Source organism: Plectropomus leopardus, chromosome 23 (genome assembly GCF_026936395.1).
Source record: "Plectropomus leopardus strain MGB_pleo_1.0 chromosome 23, ASM2693639v1, whole genome shotgun sequence".
NCBI classification, from domain to species: Eukaryota; Metazoa; Chordata; class Actinopteri; order Perciformes; family Serranidae; genus Plectropomus; species Plectropomus leopardus.
The window spans coordinates 5,746,506-5,770,787 of record NC_142198.1 but is presented as its reverse complement, the minus strand read 5'-3'; the positions used below and the strand labels follow the sequence as shown (position 1 = coordinate 5,770,787).

The window sequence follows — 24,282 nt, the reverse complement described above, 5'->3', positions numbered from 1 at the left end:
CAGGATTTCATCTCTTGGGGGAAGAGCGGGGAGGACGGGACAGTCGACTTCTCGGGCTGCTCAGTGAGCCAAGACCTCAGTTACTCATATCAGTGGGGATGCATTACCAGAGAAACTACTCCTCGACCCATAAGAAGAAAAGATGGAAAAGAGGAAAGAGGCTACATGTGAGGGTTATGAGGACCAATTTTTCTCTTATTAAAGGAAAATTCCATTCCGTATTGACAATTTTATTAGTTCATGCCATTATTTCTATGCACAATTGAAAAGTTCTACCCCCTTTCGTTACTGTTATACTATATATAAATCAAACAATTTTGACAAAAAGGAACATGGCGATGGTGGTTCATCTTAACCAGGTGCTGCAGTGTTTAGAGATTTCGCTAATGTTAACTTCTAAGAACAAGGCAAAATTACGCAAATTCAGGGTTTCGTTATCAACAAAATGGTAGAAATAGATACCAAAATTGACAAGACTATGGATCAACTTTGCGTACACCGATATTTTCTGTACACTTACTGAGTACAGAAAATATCTCTCACTACTGTATAAATTGATGGTGGTCTCTTCGGGTTGGCCTTTTGAACATTTTAACGGGTTGAACATTTTTGAACTGGCATTAGACTGACTCCGCTTAATGTCGCCATACGTTACCTAACTTTGGTTGAATTAAGATGTTACTATGTACAAAGGAATGTATCTGTGAAGATTAGGATATTCCCCCAGCCATATCCTTTAATCATTTTCAAAATTTAGTTTCCTTTTTAACATAGCTAGCAGATAGCATATCTAAATATAATGGGAAACAGAAAATTTGACTAAGGTTATGCCAGATTCCAAGCTTTCTCAACTGTTGGTGTAGCACAAAGTGAAAAGGGATGAGACTCAGGAAAGGCTAGTTTTGAGATTTGGTAAGACAACAGAATTGCCAAAGAGGATGTATTGTGAACAGTCAGACAGTCAAACTGTTTTAAAACAGAAGCCCAGCTTAGCAAAACTTATGTAGAGGAAAAAAACAAAGAAACGTGGCAAAGTCATTACCCCAGCTGCCTGTTGTAAACATCTATCCCTGTTTATAGACCAAATTCCTGATTCTACACAATTACACACAGTAGTCCTTTGCAATAAGGGATCATGCTTCTTTCCCATTTTATGGGCTGGCTGGTAGAGATTAGAAAGATACTTAATAGCTTTCATGCACTGGCCTATTCAAAAACAGTTGTGTGATTGCAGAGTTGTTTAAGTGAGGGTCAGAAATACTGACGCAATAATACCACATCCATTAAGTTTGAGTAAAACGGCCTTGGATGTCTTCTGAAAATGTGAGGCATTCAGAGTGGTTTAACTTCTTTTAGGTACTTCCTTGTAGTTCAGCACCAGGTCAGATATATTGGAAAGAGTTTCCGAGCTATGATTAGAACTTCGATGTTGCCTTGAACACTATTTACAAGTCGAATCCGATTAATTATGACAACTCCCATATGACATGAATGCTACATTACTGCTGACATTTTAGGTTTGCTTCCATCACTTTTACCTCCAAATGAACTGATTTAGATACAGTAATTTGGCTGCTTCGTGCCTCTATACGTGTTTCCAGATCCCAGCAGCTACTTTAATTTGTACATATCTTAACAGGTAAGAAATCATGGCAAAACTACAATATATTACCCCAAATGCAATCAAATGGAATGGTGTCTTTTCACTCTTTCTGTACCTCTACTCACATACTCATCATCCCTCTACAGCCTCTTTTTCTTTCCAAGTTTTGGAAATTCATTGGCTGCAGACCAAGTGCTCAAGTAACAGTGAGTGGACGGAATAAACTCAACCTGTGGACTTTGCACATCAACCACCATAATGCCATTGTAACAGCAGTAGCTGTACATTGAGCAACCTCACCAACCAAGAGATGCAACCAAGTCCTGGCCCTGCCAATTGCCTCTTTTTCATTCTCAAAGAGACTTTATTTGGAATTTAACTCACTGCTGTGAAATTTATTCTGAGCTCTTTTATTCCTCAAAAGTTTACAGTTAACAAAAAAAGTGTTCTTATCATTGCTGCTTGCTTTTTAAGATCTTCACTCTCAGTTCTGACCGCATTTATGCTGACGGCTCCGCACATTCATTCTTAATGGCGTTCATTTTCAGAACAACAAAAGCACTGAATAATGAAGTGGTTTTTTCCTGGTCTGCCGACAGCAGAATGGCTGATGGACTCGAAAAGTTAAGAGTGTTGACTGAGAAAGGATGCATTCATCATTGCTGCCTTGAGTACATCACCGAGGGCTTGGAAACATAGCCATGTGCGCTCTGCATGGATGAGCAGATGTAAACATCTCTTTTTTGCCTTTCCGGGCCTCTGAGACATTCTTGCGGAGTCCATTGCTCTCTCTCTGGCTCCGTTGCTTTTCTCTTTTTTCTCCCTCAGTATGTAAGTTGCTCTTTCTACTTATCGTTCTCTGCTGTGCCACTTTCAGTCTTTTCTTTGTGCTCGACTATGTTCGAGGTAGAAACATCCTCCCTATGGTAGTCAACAAGTACACCAAGATAAGAGCAAGAAAAGACTCGGTAACAGTGTTTCGGCTTAAAGCTGACCGCCATTTTAAGATAGGGGTGGAAGAAGTTCAAAGCAGTTTTTTCAGAGTTGAGAGTCTTGTTGTCCAAACACTCTCGGCAACAGGATATAGATTATTTTTTCTCCTGAAAAGTGGGCCAAAAGTGATGTAGGATGCTCATTTGATGGTCGATTGATATATTAAAGGGGGCATGGACTCATAGTGATTTTACAATCAATAGAAGACATAAGCTTTATTAAAACAGTACAGGAAGTCAATAGACAAACTTGTGCGGAAAGGGCAAGGATAAATTATGGATGTGGTGATGGATCAAAGAGGCGGAGAAGACACAAGGGTCAGCCAAAGTCCAAAAAGTATTAGATAAAATGCTAACAGGCAGCTTTCAGTGATACTCCAATTATAACACACAGCCAGAAGCTGGGGGAAGGTGTTAAATGTGAAAATTGGTTAGTTTGCACACAAGCACTGTAGGAAATTGGTGTTTGTTTAAGGATGACGTATCCGCTCGGAAAATTCATGCATGTGTCAGCATTATGAGTTAATCATGGAAGAGAATAGTTTTAATGAGACAATTCTGAATAGTGCCGACACCTGCGCGCTCAAACAGAAAATGAGTGTATTAGTCACAGGGAATCGTTAATAGCGGCGGCAGCAACAGTAGGTGTAGATGAATCAGAATGCAAATGAAGGCATAATGTCTAATGAGTAATGCCGGATGCATTTAGAGTTGCGTTCAATAAATGAGTCGTCCTGTCTGCGCTGGCCCCGACGGTTTTTGCAGGCCCCGCTAAAGTGCATCCGAAAGGGAGCTGAAGGCTGGATGCGCAGCGGTGACATTTGCAAAGGACCTTGCAGTGGTCATCTCCTCGGGGCATGTCACGAAAAACAAAGTGGAGTGGATAAATCTACTCTTCTTTTTTCTCTACAGCTTGCAAACATGCTCTTAATTTCTTTCTGCCCTTCTTCCTCCAAATTCCATGCTTCTTCTTCTGAGTATTTGGACTGTTTCGGACTAGACATATACATTTTCTCTTTTTCTTTACAGAATTGTGCAGTCATACTGTGAACTCTTACATTCCACATCTTCAAGATTAATTCCTTTGAAACCTGAAGCTGCATCATTTTTCTTGTGCTGCCTTCAGTCAATTAGTTTAGTATTTAAACCTTTGAAAAGAATGATGAAAGTTCTTTCAAAACACAGGAAAAAGGTCATGAACAACTTGGTAATAAATGTTTCACAAACTGGAAAAAAAATAGACTTAGACTTAGTTATTTTTAAAGAGCTAGGCCAAATGTTTAGGGAAAAAAGAAAAAAGGTTTGGAAAAAAATATATTTACAATGATCATAAATACATTTTGAAAATAATATTCCTAAATTCTTATAATTGTAAATTATGATAAAAATTATAATTTTCTTGTATTTTCTTAGTCATCTCTTGCTGTTTTTTTGTTTGTTTCATTTCTCATTGTCTTCTTCTCATGTTTTTGAAAGAAATCAAGCCAATTTGCTCAGATTTCAAAGGATTAAAGAACCACACAACAATCATGAAATGCTGCACATTAAATCTATAATGAAAAGACATGAGTTACAAAGATGACACATAATCTGTGTTGAAAATTATGAAAACAAAACGAATGCGTCATATTAGACTGCTAGGCATTCGTCATGCTGTGCAGTTGTACAGTATTCATCTGGGCTAAGCTGATGAACCATCGTGTTTACGCTACAAGTATTTTGACAGAATACAAGATTGGAAGAGTGGCGAAATGAGATGACAGACAATGAGGGAAGGAGAAGAGGAACAGTTTTGCTTTCCTAGGTGATTAATAAAGTCAGGACTGGAACCATACGGACAGGCCTGCTCTGCTGGACCGTAATAGCTTATTGATCCGTAAAGCCCATCTACCACTCTGCTCTCACATGATACATGGACAGTGTGAGCTACAAGTACAGTATCCTACAGGAAGTAAAGAGGCCACCTTGTTAACAAAGTGATGATGTTTTTATGGACTTATCGGGAGTAAGTTTCAGTAGTAAAGACGACGAAGGCATAGACAACAAATCTGCAAAAAGTTGCAAGCTTCAAGAGCAAAATGTTTCATATTGTATGTGCTTGAAAATGTTCAATCCAATGCGGTGAAGGAGGGCTTTCTGACAATATGTAACTCAATGTAGATGAACCCTTTCATCACCTCAGATGCTGCAGAGTTGACAAAATAAATGACCTTTAGGCCATTCACATATATATCATATCAGACAAATAAACAAAGACACAGACTGAAGTGACACTCGCTGTGCAGTAGTGAGTTAGTCCTAGTGCTTTGCATCTAAAAGTCAAGACAAATGACCCAACAGGTACTAGCACACCCTTTAAAATGGTCATCAAAAATTGTGAGACAGATGTGCCCTGTGTTCGGTCTCTCAGGCAGCAATTAAACCCATGCTGTGTGCTGCCCTCTACAAGCATCACCACTCAAGTAGATGGATTTTGGTTATGAATGGTTTAGATATGAATCCTCACGAAGGAGGTGGGATTTATAGGACGGCCTCACTGCTAATCCCCTCTCCCATCCAAAAGTTAGCCACCCATGATGAAAATTCAGAGGTAGAGTCTGCCCCCCTGCTTTGGCTCACGCACTGCCACCCCTCCGCCCGCGGGGACAATTAATTAGTGATGCGAAAGAGAAGGATTAATCGATATGCTGTCAGGCTCCCGCCAGCTGAGGAGAGAGACCCTGCCAAACCCGCCAGGACCCGATCTCATTACTGACGGCGGCCCACGCTACCCTTTGCGAGGCAGCTGCATTTATCACCGCAATGCCTCCCTTTTCTCCCTGGATTGTTCGCCACGCTTCGTCCCTCCGTCCCTCCCTGCATGTTTGGCTTTCACCCCTCTGACAAGATGAAGGAGAGTAAATGGTAGAAGTGACACCCATTTAAGAAAGGAAAGGTGGCAGAGAGTTATAAATAAGGAAATAACACAATCGCCATGTGTGGGGCTGCCCTTGTAAATTGTCTGCATGCATTAAAGTGTACCAGGGTTAATCATACATGTCTTGTAAGTGAATGTGAAGGTGTCCTTGCAAAATGCTCTCTCCTTGCAACTCTGGCAGCAAGTTGGAACCTGAGAGCGGTGCGTGACTCTGTGTGCTACTGACAGCTAGTTAGGAGTAAGTGTGTGTGTGTGCATGTGTGTTCCTGTGTAACCGGGGGCGGGGAGTAGAGGATAAAAGCCTCTGCCTCTCTCTGACAGTTTTATCTGCATCACCATCTGCCTTTATCTGACGCCAGCATCTCTCGGCTCCCCACTGCACCCTCAAATCTCTCCATCCGCCATGCTCTCCTCGCCACTCATCTTATCCCGCATTGCCGTCGCATGTCAGATCACATTTTTCAACTCCGTAATTAAACAGTCGCTGGCTTAAACCCTTGACAGATAACCTGTGGTCGTCAGAAAATTAAAAAAGGAGAAAACGTGATGGTATATTCTGGAAAAAAAAAGAAAAGAGGATTGTTCTTCTCATTAGCTGGCAGCGAGAGGAAAAGAGATCATGGTGAAGCTAATGAAGTCAGATGCTGCACTTCACATTTCGACTGCGGGGATGCTGACCACATAACGCCTGCGTGCACAAACGCGTCTCTTTCGATTTTGCTCGCAATCAGCATTTGTCACATGCTGGGAGAGGGGTAAGGGTGGGGTCAAGAGGAGAAAATATAGCAGTGTTCCTTTTGCTACCCTCCCTCTTTCTGCTCAAGCTAGACAGTTGCAGTGAGGGATGGCTCCCAAACGGGTAATCAGAGGCAGCCCTTATTTAATGCTATGAGCCGGGACTGGACAGCCAGTGATGGAGGTACTCTGGGAGGGCCTGCTGCGCACTGTGCACCGGCCCATAACTGCAGATGAGACACTTCCCACAGAGCAGTTAGTGCGACAACTTGCCAGCTGTAAATGTAATGACTGTCAAATGTGAGCAGTGCCTGTGAGAACGGCCATAAATACAAACAGACACGTCGAGACGAAATGCACTAAAAAAAGAGTCCGCGACTCGTTTGAAAGGTGCATCTAAACTGCTGCGACTTTATTCCGCCATCTGTCAGGCCGTTTAGAAAGTTTATGAGGAGCTCATGAAGAGAATGACTCTGATATTTGCTCCTTTCTTCATTAATGAGTCATCACTCTTCGCATAACATATAACCTCGATTTGCTGTTTTTTGTGTCTTTATTGCTTTTAGTGAAAACAGCAGAAAAGACTCTCATGCATTTGAACAGTCAGAAGTGAGGAATGTTCTGCTCAGATTATAAAAACCTGCATAGTTTCTATTAATACATGATGAGTCATAAAGCTGAAGATGATTTAAGTTTTGTGAAGCCCCTTCATACAAGCAGTTGCCTCAACACTTTTGGAAAAGGGAGGAAAAATCAGAAATGGTCTCCCAAACTTACTTTACCCCAGTATCTTTGTTTACCACACTGGGTGGAGGGCTGCCTGCAGTGCTGTCACCTGAGCCAGGTAGCAGAAACAGCAGAGCATGAAGCTGGAGAAAATGCTTGAGTGAAATGAAAAGACACAGTCTTTGCATGCCCAGTATTCAAATTGCCACTGCTTGTGCACCAGAAAAAAATGGACAAGCTCAGACGATCAAGTCAGCACAAAAGAATTTTGTACTTTTGTACACTGAGTTATGACTGCGCAGAAACACAACAGGCTGCCATACCACGGCAGCTTTCACACAGTCTAGAAAAGCTATGAAAAACACTTCAACTGACTAGTGCACAGATGAAATATTCACCTGAATCCAATTTTTAGTAATGAAGGAGACCAACAAACCTACATTCAGTGAAGTAGATGAACTACTCTTCAAACTGGACTCTCGACTAACTGAGAACTCATATGGACGTCCTCATTACATCTAGTTGAATGATCATTGGCATGTCCACGTTTTAAAGCCTAAATCTGGTGTATGAAATATCTGTATTGTCACTGTGGTGCATTTTTATAAACCATAACAATCTAGACATCACATCTCTTGCCCTCATCAAGGCACCATCTCTCTCTCTTCCCCTCCTTGCAGTTATTGTACTCATAGAACTGAGGTTACATCTAGTAACTACTACTACAAATGACAGAACATTATCAGTGGCATTATGTCTTTTTGCAACTTCAGCATAGGGAATTGTGATTTTTAGTACAACTTCAGGAATATTTGCTGCCTTGTGTTGGACACACAACAGCAGTTGGTACTCACTTGTGACGAACAACCAGTAAGTAGTTCTGTGGGTAGGATATTGAGCAAGGCTACGGAGTGGTTATTACAGACAGGTGGCTGCATCAGTGCCAAAGTAGCAAGTTTTTCAATCAATTTGCTTTATTGGATTGTGTTATTAAAAGAAAACTGCTGAATATCACCAATAATGACCAGCCCAAGAATCAGTTGAGTCTTACTTCTTATAACTGCTGCTAACATGGATCTACAGACAGACATTTTCAGCTGTCCTCTACACACTATCAGCAAGTTTTAATTCTTACACCCCAACAACAATTTGGGTTTAGCAAATTATTTCATCCAGCCAACCTAATAACAGTGGCTCCTAGAGAATTTTAGCATGTGTTGTACCTGAAAGTAAGGGAACATGTTATGAAACGTCAAATTGATATGAACGACATTCCTATTTTTCATAATAATAGTAATTTGTTGAACCAGTGATGTTGCAGAAAAATACAGAAAGAAAAAATACTTTTGGCTTTTTTATATACAAATTATAGTCTGTTTCTTTTGGCTACCAAGGTCTTGCAAGGACATCTGCCTTTTCCAGCAGCCACAGATGGAAGATTTAGCTATCAGCCCACTTCCATATCTGTCTGTACCCTTCAGTCCCTGAATCTCACACCTCAGGCCCTGATGGTGGAAATGTCATGAAGATTGGCAAAAATGATGTCCTGCCCTCCCAAATGACCATTTTTAGTTCTGTCGATCTAACATCCTGTCAAAGACATCGTGGGGACCCAAAAACATCCTGTCTACTAAATGGAAGAAAACAGAAATGCTCACTGAAGTAATAAAAGTTGTGTGTATACCTATCTAATTCATGTTGTGAGTGGTGAAACCAAAAAGTATCTTCAATTTTGTCGAGAATAAGAATCTAAACTACTACCTTGAGTTATCAAATGAGTTCTGCTGCCTTCTTTGGGGAAATGGAACTTGCTCAGGTGTCATAGCATGACTGAAGTACCTATGACCTTGGTCACAGTGTTTACACCAGACCAAAACCAACGGGAAGGAGTCAAGTCTTGGACGGGGAGTCTGTGGTAGAGAAAGATCAAGAAGACCATTGATGTCTGACACTGGAGACCATTCTTGAATATTGATAGGGGTAATGATTTCTCGAACTTCATTTTCCAAGGTCTTGCACTTGGTCGATGGCATCCGAACAAGTTCCATTTGTTAAAGCAGGCTGGGGTACGGTTCAAAGACATTGGGAATCACTTAGTAAGTGGACTTGCCCTTTGCTGTTCTTAACGTGCAAAGTCAAGACAGTCTTTCTTAGGAGAAGCTCTGACAGCAAATGCAGCAGCAACTGCAGCTTTTTGTTTGGAATGAAAAGACTAGATCATACTTGTGGCATGATGGCTGGACAGACGAATGATGCAAAAACCCATGCCAAAACTTAGCATGCCAAAATTAGAGTTGCTAATTCCAACCAATGCATACATTAGGGGGTTACAAATTAAGCTACCAACACGTTCATCTGTGCACAATGCAAAGCGACTGGACTTACTGAGTGTTCTTGAAAATCTTTCCTCATTCATCCAAGAGACTTAATTAGTTCTACTGACTCTTGGGGAGTTCTGTGGTATTTAATTTCTCTGGGTGATTAAATACAGAAGAACTCCCCACCAGCCCGTAGAACCGATCATGTCTGCTCGACAAACACTAAATGTCCTTCAAGACCAGACAGCAAATCCAGCTGTTTTTGCTTTCCTACTGCTTGATATTCCCATGCCCTGGATGACAGAGGGTCTTTATAGACATATGAGCAATGCTGCACTGCAACAGCAATATGCATAGTCATGTTTGGTCTGCTCAGTGATGATTCATTCCTATGGCATTTTCCAGATAATGAATTTCAAAGCTTTTTCATCTAGAACTCTCAAAATGTCAACTTGGAAGTTTGCAGCACTTTCAGACACACCCACAGTAAATAATTAGGCAAGTGCAAGAAACAAGGTCTTGTGAGGATATGCTAAGTCTCTTTTAAAGGCAGCTGCAGTCAGCACATTCAGTACAAGCACCTTATCCCACAGCCTCGACTTTACATCTCCTACCCCTGGGGCCTGATGACAGCATGTCAAGACGATGTAGTGAGTGATGTCCTGCCCTGTGTCAGGGAAATGGACAGAAATGGAGGGGGGGTGGCACGAAATAGGTAGAGGGCAGGTAAGGGAGGAAGGGTATATAAAGAGACGGGTGGTTCGTGAGAGATAAGGAATCATGCTCTATCACGTCCTGGTGGCATGTTATTATCAGCCGTGCCTACCAGTGCCGGTATTTCTAGTTAGACAGATGGAGACAGCATCCGTCAGTGATGTGTCATATCCTGTAATGACAGGAAACGGTTGTGATCGGAGTCAGTGGACCAATGATACAGGCTTAGAAAGGCCATTAACTGAAACATTAACGCTAATCAATTGCTTCGTGGGTGGATGTCTGTTCTAAAAATGCAACAAGCACAGAAATCTACGTAAACAATATATTTTCTTAAAATTGTGCATGTTGAAATATGTCAGTCAGAGAACCTCTGGAACAACCAAACCTGGAATGAAAATTGAAATGCTAATTTTGAACCACTAAGCAAACGAATAAGGCCCCAGGTATTGGACCTAAGGGCCACCACACTGCTTGCACGTGGAGCTACTTTGTAGTTTGATTGGGTCTGTGAGGCCCCCATCAGGTGGGTTGATATGGGGCCATGGCTCCTGGGTTCTCAGGTCTAATTTGCCTGTACTTCTCCCCTCAAAGAGAGACGGGCATAATTAACGGGACCCAAACACCCACCACGGGCTGAACAGAGTCATTTAGGGGAGCGACTCGGGAGCAGCGGCAGCAAATGAAATGTAATTGCAGTGGGAGCAGAGGAGCTGGGCTGGTGTGTCAGAGGCGCTGATGTGTGCGTGAGAGGGAGAGAAAGAGAGAGGGAACGGGCCAGACGTGAGGGAATGAGGGAGCAAATGAAAGACACAGAAGTTAGGTGGAGAATATGCAGCTGAAAGGAGAGCAAGCTAAATAATGACTGATGAGTGATCGTTGGGGACGGGAAGAGATAAACAGGGTAGAACACAAAAGTAATGCACAAACTCACCCAAAACTCAAAGTTTTGGCAAAGTTTAAGGATAAATTCACACAAATAACATTAAAAAAGACATTATCTCGCCAATCTCTGGTGCCATCTACCCAAGCAGGTAGTTTTAGCTTTCTCTAACTTTTTTTTTTTTTTACTTTTTCTCCTCACCCCAATACATGGAGGCAAATTGTATTTTGTTGTGGCCACAGCCATCAAAATTACATTAAAAGGGGAAGTATGGCAATTTTCAAAATTCATACATTATTCCTGCGGTCTAAGACAGACCAGAAAATATCAGTAATCACTTCGTCATGTTGTAAGGTATGAAGTCTAAAACTGCTCCATAGACAATGGATTGGGAAATATGTGCTGGATGACACTGAAACTCTCTTATCTGGTTTCTGGCTTTGAAAGAAAGTTTCCCAAATTCATAAATACTCTTTGAACTTTCTAAGGCCATGTAAAAAAAAATACTGGAATTCTTTATCTAGGTGGTGTTCCCCATCACTATTTGGGACATTGGAATATATCCCCAACCAAAAATCCCCATTAAAATAGCAGAGGACTTTTATTTTGACGACAGGAAACGATTTTGAAATTAAGCCAATGCCCTTGATCCACAAAACTCACTGTCGACAGTTTGAATGGGAACTACATCTTTTAGTTCAAAGTACTTTCAGTCAGAGCAAGGTCTGTGGATTATGTTCAGTAAATAGTACAGTGTTTCTGGAAAGAGATGTCACTGTTGAATTTTTAAAATTTCTTCTTTCAGTGCTGTGAGCAGGCGAGGAAATTCCATTTGCTTCCACTGTGTTTGAATGGCTGCTTAAAAAAAGGGCAATCTGCATGAAAAGACAACACTAGAGGTCTATGTGGAAATATGTTTTTGTAATTTGGGAGGACCAAATGTCACTACTCTATGCTATTTTTTAAAATGTTTTTATGTGTTTTTGATTGAGTCAAATGCGACTCTCTCCAAGTAATCCTTTGAATTTAAAAAGCAACAGAAACAGTGCTACAAAATAACAGGAACGGACCCTTAAAAGTTGCCTTGGTTGAACTGCATCATCACTTCAACCCAAGCATCATTTGTTGTGTCAATCGCATTTATAACTGTAATCTTTCATGCTTACAGCCATTATCATTATTCAACACTGATGTTAAGAGCATTCAAATTGGCCTTGACCTACTTGGTCTAACCACCAACAGCCCCCACACCCCCCACCCCCCCCCCTACACCTCTTTCCCATCATCCCTTCCTCTGTTCCTCTCAGTTTACTGATCACTGGATGAGAAGTGACCTGGGGTCAACCATGTTCCTGTCGCTTCCAGGCACGGCCAGCCCAAACAAATTGGGGTCATCGGGATGTTGGAGTGGTGTGATCACACACACACACACACACACACACACACACACACACTCAGAGACACACATAACTGCACACACTTGCGCAGATGGCTGAGTGTAGATAAGTGTAGACAACAGTGATAGTGTCTTATCACTACACATGTAAAGAGAGTGTAAAAGAACTGCAGGACATTGCAACATCTTTTCCTCTAGCTGGTACAGTAAAACCATGAAGTTGTGAATCTGACAAGGCGCAGTTTTTAATTGTGTGACTCCAACAACATGGTAAATGAATCAGAGTCACCAGGTAAAGTGTGGGTTAGTTATTAAGAGAACCCCACCTCCCGCCCAATAAAATGAAAATGAGGTTGGAATATAATATTGGAAAGAGGAAGCACAGGGGTCAACGAGACAATTAGAGTCCGTGTAAATGCATTTTTAAACGCCTGCTGTCCCTTAATTGCCATTTAAAGTTATCATTAGAGGTGGTCTTAAATGACCTTTAAGCCTAACATATGAAAGCAATGAAAGCAGAAATGAGGCCGATAACTAGTTTGACAGGGGATACAAAGAGGTATCGTTGGGCGATTACTCATTTTCTGGATTCTGAACACAATGATTCCTCTCAGTGACCCTTACACTCCACTGCAGAACTACTGTATAAATGCCAAAAACAATCCCTTAACTTCCAGAGAAGCCAGACTTGGAAAAAACCTGAAATTGTAAGACATTAAAAATGCTCCTTGGGTAGCATTGTCCCGGTAGGCTATTTCTCTATACTTTCATATGCAAGTCTTCCCTAGGCCACCATTCCCGTCACAATGTACTTAAGTCAACAACAAACCACTAGAAATGAGCACCAAACTACTAGAAATCCATGCTAAAACATAAATTGGAATTGGCTTTCAAGCCTAAAGAAATTCAGTTGGTTGCTGATTTTACACTTAAACAAAAAGGTCTATCTCTGTAGGGATCCTTCCCCAATGTTGTCAGACACTTAGATTAACAACCTGAGCCAGTCAGTGGCAAAAACAAGCACTTTTAGTGAACATTCTTCACATAGACATGCGGACATGACCACAGTGGTTACATTGCAGCCTGTTTTGCTGCTGCTGGCTGCAGTGCTCAATATTAGAGTGATTTCAAAAAATGTTGTTACTGTTGGTCACTACAGCACAAAAACATGGCAAAAAAAGGTCAAGGTTGGAAAAAACAAACTTAAAGCTGAAGCATAAATATCAGTGTGTTTATATATCAAGCTTTTATCTTTTACCAGCCTAAAATACCAGTATTTCAATAGTTTCTGTTTGCATATCCATGTCAACAAAGATGAAGAGTGTTGCAGCCTGGTCATGACTGCAGACAAAATGCCATCCTTTCACTTCACTCATTCTGCATCAATGACCCCGACTTACCTACCTTTCTTTCTCTTACAGCATGCATCTCACTATCTGTAGCTGCTGAATTACTCCCTGTCCCTTGGTACAGACCATCTTTCCACCATCTTTGACATCTTTCCATTCCATTTCTGCTTCTCCTTCCTCCAGTATTTCTCTCTCTCCTCTTACTCATTCTCCAGTGACTAGTTTAAATAGCCCAATCTCCCAGTCTCTTGGCATTTTTTTACACCCCATTTTCTGTTACCTCTTAACCTTCCCTATTCTGGTACTTCCCAATGCACCCTCATTGTTTCTGGGTTTTCCCAGGTGATTCATCCCAGTGAATGTTGCTTCGGGTATTTGCACCATTCCCCCATCCATTCCAACCCCCCTCAATATCCCCAAGGCGGTTACTTACTATGTGCAGCTCCAGGTAATCTCCAAGTCCCTTGGCGCTCTCTACCCTGACCAGAATAGCCTCCTTCAGCTGCGTGCTGAAGCCCACTGCCAGCCGGTCTGCCCGTGTGCTCGGCCGGTCATTGGGTGGCCAGGTATATGTGATGAGGGCTCCGCCTCTCCCGAAGATGTAAGTTGTCCCAGCTGCAAAAATACAGGATGGGAAACAATGGTTAGCATTAAATTACAACACAAAAATTAGACTGGAAAGAAAGACGTTATATGGATGTTATATAGATGGAATGTTCCCAAGTGTTAATGCAGAATATGTCCAGTCCCACAGCAGAAAACAAACTGAGGAAAGATTTGACTGCAAAGAATTGGAAGGTTGGCCTTATGTATATTTCCTTCTTTCACATATTAATGGAATTTTGTTGTTTTGGAGAAATTGCAGTTTATGGAAATCTGCTGTTTTTAATTTAATGTTGAATAAAGCTTTCTATTTTAATTGAATGAATAGAGCATGATATATATAATTGAATTTTATGACAGAGATACAGTACATCAGTGAAAAGCCACAGACTAAAAATAAGAACCCTTTTCAGTCGCATTTCAGTGAAAAGTTTAAAAATCTGTGGCTTGAATATCCCATTTTAAAACGTGTTACCGGCAGTGTATATCATGTAGTCATGTGTAGCTTTAGCACTAGTACTAGCACCAGTGCTGGCTGTCACTCCCCTTTGAAATGTTAATCTGCTGAGCCACTGCAGTTTCACTTGCCCTCGGTTGCGTTGCATTCAAACTAGGGCGAACTGACAAACTTAGTGTTGGCTATGCTGTCAGTGTAACCACCAGTCCTCAACATCAACAAAAGAAATTCCTCAGATCTCCCTGTCAAAGGAACTTTGCCTCAACAGTATTTGTGAGTTCCAGCTTAAAAAAAAAAAAAAACTACCCCACATGTAAGCTGAGCAATTTCATGTTTGAACTGTAACAGAGGAGTTAGGACTTGGCTTGGCTCCAATAAGCCTGGTGGTGAATTGGGAATGACGGGCGTTGGCTGTGATTAGCACAGAGTAATGAAACCACAGTGAACTGCTTGCAACCCCTTTGAGCTGTCAGTCTTTTCTGCAACATAAATATAAATAAACACATTCTATTTGTGCATATACTAATACCTGTACATGTAGCTATATGAAGCTACAAGATGAAATGCACACACAGTTGCATATATACAGACTTATATACTTTACACTTCCACATTTGACTGATGTGTTTGCTTGCAATTTTCCTTACTGAATAAATCTTTCTAACATTACTTTTGACATCCTTGCCAGCAGTAGAGCACATTTTCCCCCTTTTTTCCCCCATGGTAGTAAGATTAATTCAAATTTTGTTTTGCTCCTTATTTTGGCCCTTAGTCATGAGCTCCTTTGGTTACATCTATAAAGTGGCAGAAAACAGTGAAAGAGCTCCATATGTCGCAGAAACCAATGTGATGAATATTTTTTTATTTTTGATTAGCATATGACAAGAGAGAAGTCTCAAATATTCATTGTTGCTATAACGGGCAACTGTTTGACATTTTCCCTTGCTAAACTAGGTAAAAAGTTGGCTACTTATCACTGTTGCAATCTCTGTAGCCTGGCTGCAGATTCAGATGCACACAACTGACCTCTTGCTAACCCACGCCCCCTTAGCTCACTCGACAAACATTTGGAGCGCTGCCTGAACTAACAATGTCGGCTGTCTGTGTCAAAGACATATCCAAAGATACTATACAGAACTTTTGGGGACAGAAGCTCCTTATTTCACACAGAAGCCATCAAATGGTCTTCACTATGCTGTGGTGTTAGCATTAGCCAGCCTTTGCTTTCTTTGACACATAAGTTAATATTAATGGTTTTCAGTTGGATGGGCTTTAACTACGATCTTTTGCTCCAGTTAACACTAATGTCTGATTGTCAAAGAACAAAATTACTAAGTTGAACAGATGACATAATGAGCTAACATTACGAAGCTGAAGTTGGCCATAACGTTAGTGGCTATTAGCTAAGTTAAGCTAACCTTACCTAGCAAAGTTTTATGCAAGTTGACGTTTTACACGATGCTGTCGACATAATGTATGAGGTTATATATAATTGTCACTTTGCAGCAAATTTTGCTAACACTATGATGCCTTACCTTAGAATACAAACATCCTTGTTTATCTTCTTTACGTAGCGCTGAGGAGAACCTTTATTCTGTTTATGTTAGGTTTAGGGAACAGGATAAAATACACCCCATTCTCAAGCCTCTTAGGATACCTTGAATCTGTGTTGCATTTACCCCATGCTCATTGTTTGACAATTTTAAAGAAATAACTGCATAAATTTAAATAAAACTGCGGGAAAATCAAAATTTCTGATGCCTTTTTTAATGGAGGTCTACGAGCAGGATGTCTGAGTGCATTGTACAGCTGCATGAAATGTAATTGGCTCGTGGCGTTCGACAGCTGGGCTTAGCAAAAGGTCAACTGAATTTTTCGACATCCCAGTACAAACTGAATGCACCTATAGTTAAACCAAAGCTGTAAATACGCCATGCAAACGAAGCTAGCAACTAGCATTAAGGCTAGCTCCAATCTCTTGTCCATATATGGTCACTTCTGGCTCTAAAAATTCAAGATAAGGACAGCCAAAATGCACAACTCGAGGCTAACCAATGAGTGACTTTGTGTTGGCTACACCCGTTATTTTATCCAGTCTATGAGACACAAACGTCCTTGCGTTTTTCTTGCCCTACAAATCTCTCTCTAGGTGTGCTCTTGTCAGAGAGGAGGAAATGACTGCAGGGCCCACGGGCCTTCAAACAACATCCACAGCAACAGGCCACACACACTCTTAGTCATACACAGGGAAAAGGCGGGCTGATAAAGAATGGAGACATGCGGTCTTGTTGCACACACACATTCACTCACTCAGCTACCCGACACTTTCATTATCTAGCAATCCGCTGGTAGCCATTTGAAATCGGCTGACACACACAACTCTCCTCCCTCTCTCTCTCTCTCACGCTTCCTCTCTCCTTCTCTCTGTTTCTGGCTCTCACTGCCCCTCCCTCCTCCTCCTCTCCTCCTTCCCTCCCAGCGGAGCTAAGCCCTCTGTTCAGCTCTTGTTGTTTTCTTGAGGCTGTATTATTTTAGCGCTGACTAATTATCACAGCACGGCAAGCAGGGCTATAAAGAGGTTGTGTGCCAGAGGAGGGGGAAAAAAGGAGAGGATGAAGAAAGACAACAGGGTACGGAGATGGGGAGTAGAGAGGATGGGAAAGTGTGAATTGTGGATGGTGGAGAGAGAAAAAAACTTGGAGTTTTTCTTTTTTTTCCTTTCCAGTGTTTATTATTAACAGTGCAGCACTGGAGCTTCGCAGAAGCTGGGCAAGAGCAAGCTGTGAGGAAGAGGAGAAAAGATTTCTAAAATGGCCGACAAACAGGGAAGGAGGGGAGCCATGTCGTGATGGATGAAAGTGGAGCCATGTTGGGAAAAAGAGAGAATGGTTGATGATTGTGTGCATGTTAATGTATGTGATTGTAACTGTAAACATAGAGATAGTTTGAGAGGCAAGAAGAAAAAGTTGAGAGAAGTACTTCAGCTGTCACAGACATCAAAGGAACGTTATGATGCACTCCATCAGTTTCACAAGTCAAAGTCAGTTTTCTTGTCAGACAAATTACTACAGACATGGGCAAGTAAGTTGCATTATGGGAAATGATAAGTGGGTATTCTGCAAAAGGCCAGAAAAAGACGTATACCCCGCATACCTTGGTACACTCTCCACTACACCACTGCCCACATGGGTTATGCGAAGGCTACCATTGTACCAAGTAGGTATGGCGCCAAAATACATCTTATCTGGGGCTCACTTGAGTGAACCCATCCATGTAGGCAACTGACATGGGGCCATTATAGTGCCCCCGGACAATCCCATATAGGGCCCATTTTTCAGTTCATTTACTATACCCACATAGGCCCCAACTGCAAATATTGGCTGGATGACACGCCCAGAATTTTTTCATTGGGGTGGCCAGATGGAGCCACCACAAAATCTTGGGGTGGCACACCAAAACTTAATTTCAGTAATTCTATTATGCTGTTTAAACATATAAGCCAGTTGGAAACTATGTCATCACTATTTTTAGGAAATAGAAGTTACACATGAATACTGCATGCAAAAAAATGCATGTTTGTTTTTTTTTTTGCCAAAAACTGCATATGATTTGCGCAAAGTGGGCACGTTCACTAAGTGGAAACTTGTGGGTCATCACAGAACTCATTATCATTCAGATATCTTGAGGTGAGAGTTCAAAGGACCAATGTGAAAATGACCATGCCAGTTCTTTCCTTGCCAAAATTTAGTGCAACTTATTACAATTATTGAGCCCCTCATTGATGAGCTTGCATGACTAAGTTTTTTACCAATGGATGTCTTAGAATATCTAGTTTCTTAATATAGAACTCCTCTTCTGTAGCTTAAAAAAGCACCACATGCTTTTTTATCAAAATATTTTTTCACAAGGGGTGCTAGCAGTTGTATCAGGGAAGTTTGAGTTGTGGGGTTGATTTTGATCTGTTGATTTAGTCAGAGCTGAAATTACAAACTTTTAGACCCAGGTTATGTTTCGCTTTCACTGTGCCTCTCATTCTGCCGCTTTGTCTGTGCCCAGAATATAGTCCGTGCACCATGAGTGTGGTGCAATGAATAACCGAATGGTATTTACATGCCAATAGAGCTCCTAATAAATGGTCCAACTCGAAAATATAAAATCAATATGTGGCGGGAGATGTTTTAATTGTGGCGGGCTGCCACAAATAAATTAATTTATGGGAAACCCTGTGATGATAGTGCTAAAAAATCCTAATTTGCATCATCCCAAATTCCTTTAACGTGTCTGTAGTAAATAAATGATTCGATTATTCAAATAGTTCAAGGATAATTTCATTCATCTAGTCACATAGCTTTTTCCTCAAGAGACACATGGATATCAGACAATGTCAGAAAGCTTGACATAATCTTTGTTGTAGTGTTAACATCAATTTCGAGCGTCTCTAATGTTAAGGATTTTAGCTGTAATTATATTCTGGCGGATGAAGAAGCAGCCAAGAAATCAGCAGGGATTCTTGTTTGAGACACAACATCTCAAATGCTTGGGGAATCATTTCAAATAGATAAAAAAACACATTTTCAAGTGAGATAGATCAAATATGTTTCATATTGCGTTATGTATTAGTCACTGTGGTTCATCTCTATTATGATATCAGTCCAACATATTCCATTCTAGCCCCTGTACATGCACCTCAACTATTAACACGTGTTTCACCGGATTTATTGAGCCCATAGAACTTTACTTTAAATTCCAATTAAGCTCCAAATGCTTCCTGAAATCCCACTTTAGCACTGTGATACAGTTTGAAACACTGATATCTCATTTAGGGCATACCAAGAATTAGACATGAAGCACGTATCATCGCTGCATATCATACGCCTGTACTCACTGAACTGATTCTCATCAATTAACACCTCTCTCATGCGGAGCATCTGCCATATGCTTTGTCTTCCCCAGAGAGCTTCCTGTACGCCTGATGCCACTGTCACAATCACACTTGTCACGTTTTTACTTTGTCTTCATCATCAACACATTCATGGGCAAAAATGCCAGCAACACCAGTTCCAAAGTTGAGGAAAAAAAGAACTCTAGTCGTACTTGGAAATACTTTCTACTCCTCTCTTACATCCATCCAATGAGCTGCTGTTGACTTTGCCTGCTTTGATTTGTCCAGCTGATAGTGGCCACCTGCCGCTTTGTGCAATTGTATATGTGCATGTGCCCGTCTGTGTGTACGTGCACTCTTCCTTCCACTAAATGAAGAGACAAAGGAGGTGCAGAGTCTCTAATGAGTAGTCTGACAGGGCGCATCCATGTGTCACTGTTTCTCTCAGCAAACACCTGCTGCTCCGGTTGAGACAGAATCTGCTGAATCCTGCACTGCAACTCACACTAACAGGGAGGCGAAATGGACCGAGAAAGATAGAGAAAAGGTGTTTATCAAACCCAAGAAGACATGTCTGGAGGGCAGTGTGCCCTGTTTTGTTTTTTTTTTTCTAGAGCATGATCTCCTTAAAACCAGAGAGGGTCTATACACCTTTAGATGCTCTGTGTGCAGTGGATCTTTAAAACACAGACAGAGGTCAAAAGAGCTCTTCTATCAGGTGACAACACCTTTGACAGAAACATCAAAATGGTGACTTGTTCACAGTGGTTGAATACCATAGTTAAAAAAATTTAACTGACTTTTATTTGACTGGCATAAACTGAAACCAGTACCTTCCTAGAAACCATCCTGAATGCTTTGGTCTGCTTTGCAAAACTAATGTATGTATTGTAATATACCAGTTCATCATATTCAGACCCAGGACTCATCTTTGATTAGTTCCTATATTCAAGGTTATCCCCAATGGAAAAACAACATCTGCTTGTTGTTCAAATGCTTGAAAAGACCAATGATGATATTTTTTTCCAAAAAGTCCTCCAACCCATACCTCCACGAGTTGCACATTCACTCCTTTGAATATAACACTGTAAAACAATTGCAATTGTACCAAAACTCCTTGGTTAGCTTTAAAAAAAAGAAAGAAAGAAACATGGTTTTGTTTAAAATCAGTGTGTTACTTTAAAAGCGTAATATATATGTCACCTGAAATAACTCAAGTGATATACATCAACATACTTTAATTTATCGTTAAAATAACTCGACACTGACTTTTGGTTTTACTCTGAACACAAACATGGGTCTCCTGCATGAAAGTCCTGTCACCGTTTGACTCATCCACCTTCCCTCTCTCCCACCTTAAGCAGGCGTTTCTCACTCTTTATGCTACATCACATGATGTCCTCCTTTGCTCCCATATTAAATAATACTGCCACTAGAAGACACTGCCAAACAAAAAAGGTTAGTATGTGTTGTATACTCTGTAAAAAGGCCCCATGTAGTTGTATTTTAATGGATAACAGTATCTGTTCACACAAAAAGTCATCTCTTGTGGTCAAATGAGGAATTAGTGTACTCTCTCAGAAGCAAAGGCAAAGGGCCCCATATGGGTTATGCTAGGGCTTCCTGGATACCAAGTGGGTATGAGCCCAACATGGGTGTCTTATCTTGAGCCCACTTGGGTAATCCATCCATGAGGGCAGTTGGCATGGAGCCATTATGGAACCCATGGATAATTGCATATGGGATCCATTTTTAGCCCATTTACAAGTATTTTTACATTACCAAACCCTAACTTAAGAGATGGCACATCAGGAAACACACATATGATTTGTTGTTATGACCACATACAGACAACATATTTTGCTGTTAGGTGTACATGCATGTATTATTTTTGACACAGTGCACCTGTAATTAACCTGTGTAATTGTGAAAACGTGTACACTTGAGTGTCTGCAACTAATAAAGAGAACAAGGCAGACGGAAGACTCTGCATCTGAGTTCTCTCAAGCGGTAACTGTTTGCCTTCATTGGAAACTGGGAGTTCAAAGTAAATTAGTGCTGCCTTGGGAGTTGTTGGCAAACAAAAACCTGGCCCTGTATGGATTTCTCTGACCTTCAATCCACCGTGGTCTAATCAAGCAATCTGCCTCCTGCCTTTGCTAGAATAACAATAATGATGGAAATGCTCTGTTGCACTCATGTGTCCCAACCAACACCCACCTTAAAAAAAGAGGCTAAATATTTATTACTTTTGTCCAATTAGCTCTGGCTTCATTGATCTGACCAATCAATCCTACCTGCGGTGCCAGAGGTGGAGAGAATGCAAAGAGATGAATCAAAACATTGCGGGACGCCCCTTGATTATTATTTCCATTCACATGGGCTGGCTGGTAATTTGGTTTGAAGAAGAACGGACAAAAAAAATACCATTTTCCTTTGTCCACGGATCTGGTGAAAAAATAATCAGGAAAGGCTCATGAATCAAAGCTGTAATGAAAAACCTATCGATTTTGATTTTTCACACCCCTCCCCTCCTCCTCGCTCTTCTTCTGTGTTGGAGTGGGAGCAGAGTGTATTTAGGATTGAGCTTATCATTTGGGATGCTTTCTCTGTAAGGGGCCATTGATTTGGGATAGTGGATTCTTGGCCACTACTATCTACCGTGGGGATAAACAGGTCATATCGAAGAAACCAGACGCCACAATTTTTCATTAAGGCGTGCGGTCAATGTTGCAGTGTCCAACGTCAGCTGCAAAACCTCATGGGAGCTGACAGCATGAAAATTGCAAGACAGGCTGCGGTGATAAAATGAAAATTCCACAAGGAAAAAGGGACTGATGGTAGTGATGAAGTCAATTCTTCGGAGGCAATAAGCCTCAAGGCGCACCGGCACTGTACACCCACGTAAATTTATACACACTTCTTATTTTAAACTCACAGACAGCCTCTCAAACAATAACTCAATAACACACAGATGGTTCCTCCAACCTTCGTGTATTATTGCATCAGTGCCGACTGATTCTTTGAAGCAGTTAAGGAGAGAGACAGAGCTATTGATTCCTTTTAAACGAGAAGACTGAAGCCTTTTTTTTCCGCTACTTTTTTTGACACAACATATATTTCAGAGACACTTACAAAGGGGTGCGCAGACTGGGAGAAAAAAAGACGGAGAGAAAAAAGGGGCCGAGATGAGACATTTGCCAAAAGTTTCCAGACAGCTGTTGATTTTTGAAGTTGCAGAGTTACACACACACGCACACACACACTGACAAGAACTTGAAGACCACACACACACTTTTGCTGACATTTTAGGGTCTCTCCATCTCTTCCTCTGACTTGTACGGGCACACAAACACCCTCCGATGCTCCCTTTTCGTAATCTAACAACCTCGTCAACATTGCCGCCCTTGCTCTGATAGCTATTTCTCAGTGGCGGTATATAAGAAAATGTAGAAACGGCATCTAAAAGATTGGCTGCGTCTAGAGAGGAAATAGCAAGTCATCCCCCCTCTGATGTGGTTGGATAATATTCCTCTTCTATCTATGCTTTCTGCAAGATTGCCTCCAAGGATGAGAAGGACCCTCCTGTTACATGAGGAGAGACGGCACTTGATTAGGGCGGACTCAAAGTTTCAAACACTTTCCAGAGTCCAGTTCGAGACGACACTTGATGTGTTAGCTTGTTTTTCTTTGTAGATACACGGATTTGTCGAAGGCGATATATTTTCATACATGCTTAAGAATTCAGACAAGATGCTAATCCAATCTGGACTGATTAGCTACACAGAAGGTGAGAAGCGAGAAGGTGAAGACAGTAAGAGGGATTTAAAGACATAGCTTCTTTAACTGACAACTTACTCTATCGTACCTGACATAACTATAATCGTTCAGATTCTGTTCAGATCAGTCAATTTCCCAGCGTAAAGAGGAGCTACGCTCATATAAAATGTTCATACATGTTAATCCTTTGGTATAAAATGAACAACTCACTCCCAAATCCTACTCCCAATCTAGAGTGCTTAAATTTGAATTTATGACATCGTCAAGTACCAAGTCTAGAGCTGCTCTACAGACAATGAATGGATGAGGAAGCTGTTAAAGATGACACTGAAAGCACCCATGGGAATGTTATAAGTATATGTGTAGTTTTCTATTTCAAAACTATACTAGAACAGTACAATAGAATAAAGCTTATTGAGGTCACATACCCGCTTTCCACCAAACTACCTCTGATTCTTGTAAATGCTCTAAACAATAAAATACAATGCATGTTCTCTACAGCATCAATGTTGTTTCCACATAAAGTCTTTGAAACCTGAGCAACATGGCTTGATTTTATTCAAAAACATGGTAAGAAGGCAAGGAGCAACTTATCAAAAAATGATCCAAAATTAACAAAACTATAATTTAAAGTTACAAGAAAATTACCAGAAAAGAACAAAACAGTAAATAAGGAAATGACCTGAAAGATGGTTCTAAAATTAAAAAACTCACATGCACGCACGCACACACACAGATAGATAGATAGATAGATAGATAGATAGATAGATAGATACAAATAAATATAGTTTTCTGGACGTTCTTTCCTATTTTTTAAAAAATATATTTTTCTAAAAAATTCTGTCTTTGTTGCTTCATTTTCTTGCTTATTGTCTTTTTTCATGTTTTCATAACAGATTCGCTCACATTTACAAAGCTTAAATGCTT

The 24,282-nt window shown here is 40.9% G+C and overlaps 1 protein-coding gene across 3 annotated transcripts in view; it reads right to left on the bottom strand.

Moving 5' to 3' along the window:
- Nucleotides 1-24,282, bottom strand: part of nrxn2b (neurexin 2b) — an 883,386-nt gene that overhangs the window by 127,443 nt on the left and 731,661 nt on the right. For all 3 annotated transcript variants that reach the window (XM_088073122.1, XM_088073124.1, XM_088073123.1), the window contains one exon: nt 14,067-14,248. In XM_088073122.1, the coding sequence (XP_087929248.1) occupies nt 14,067-14,248 (182 nt within the window). The remainder of the gene's footprint in view (nt 1-14,066; nt 14,249-24,282) is intronic.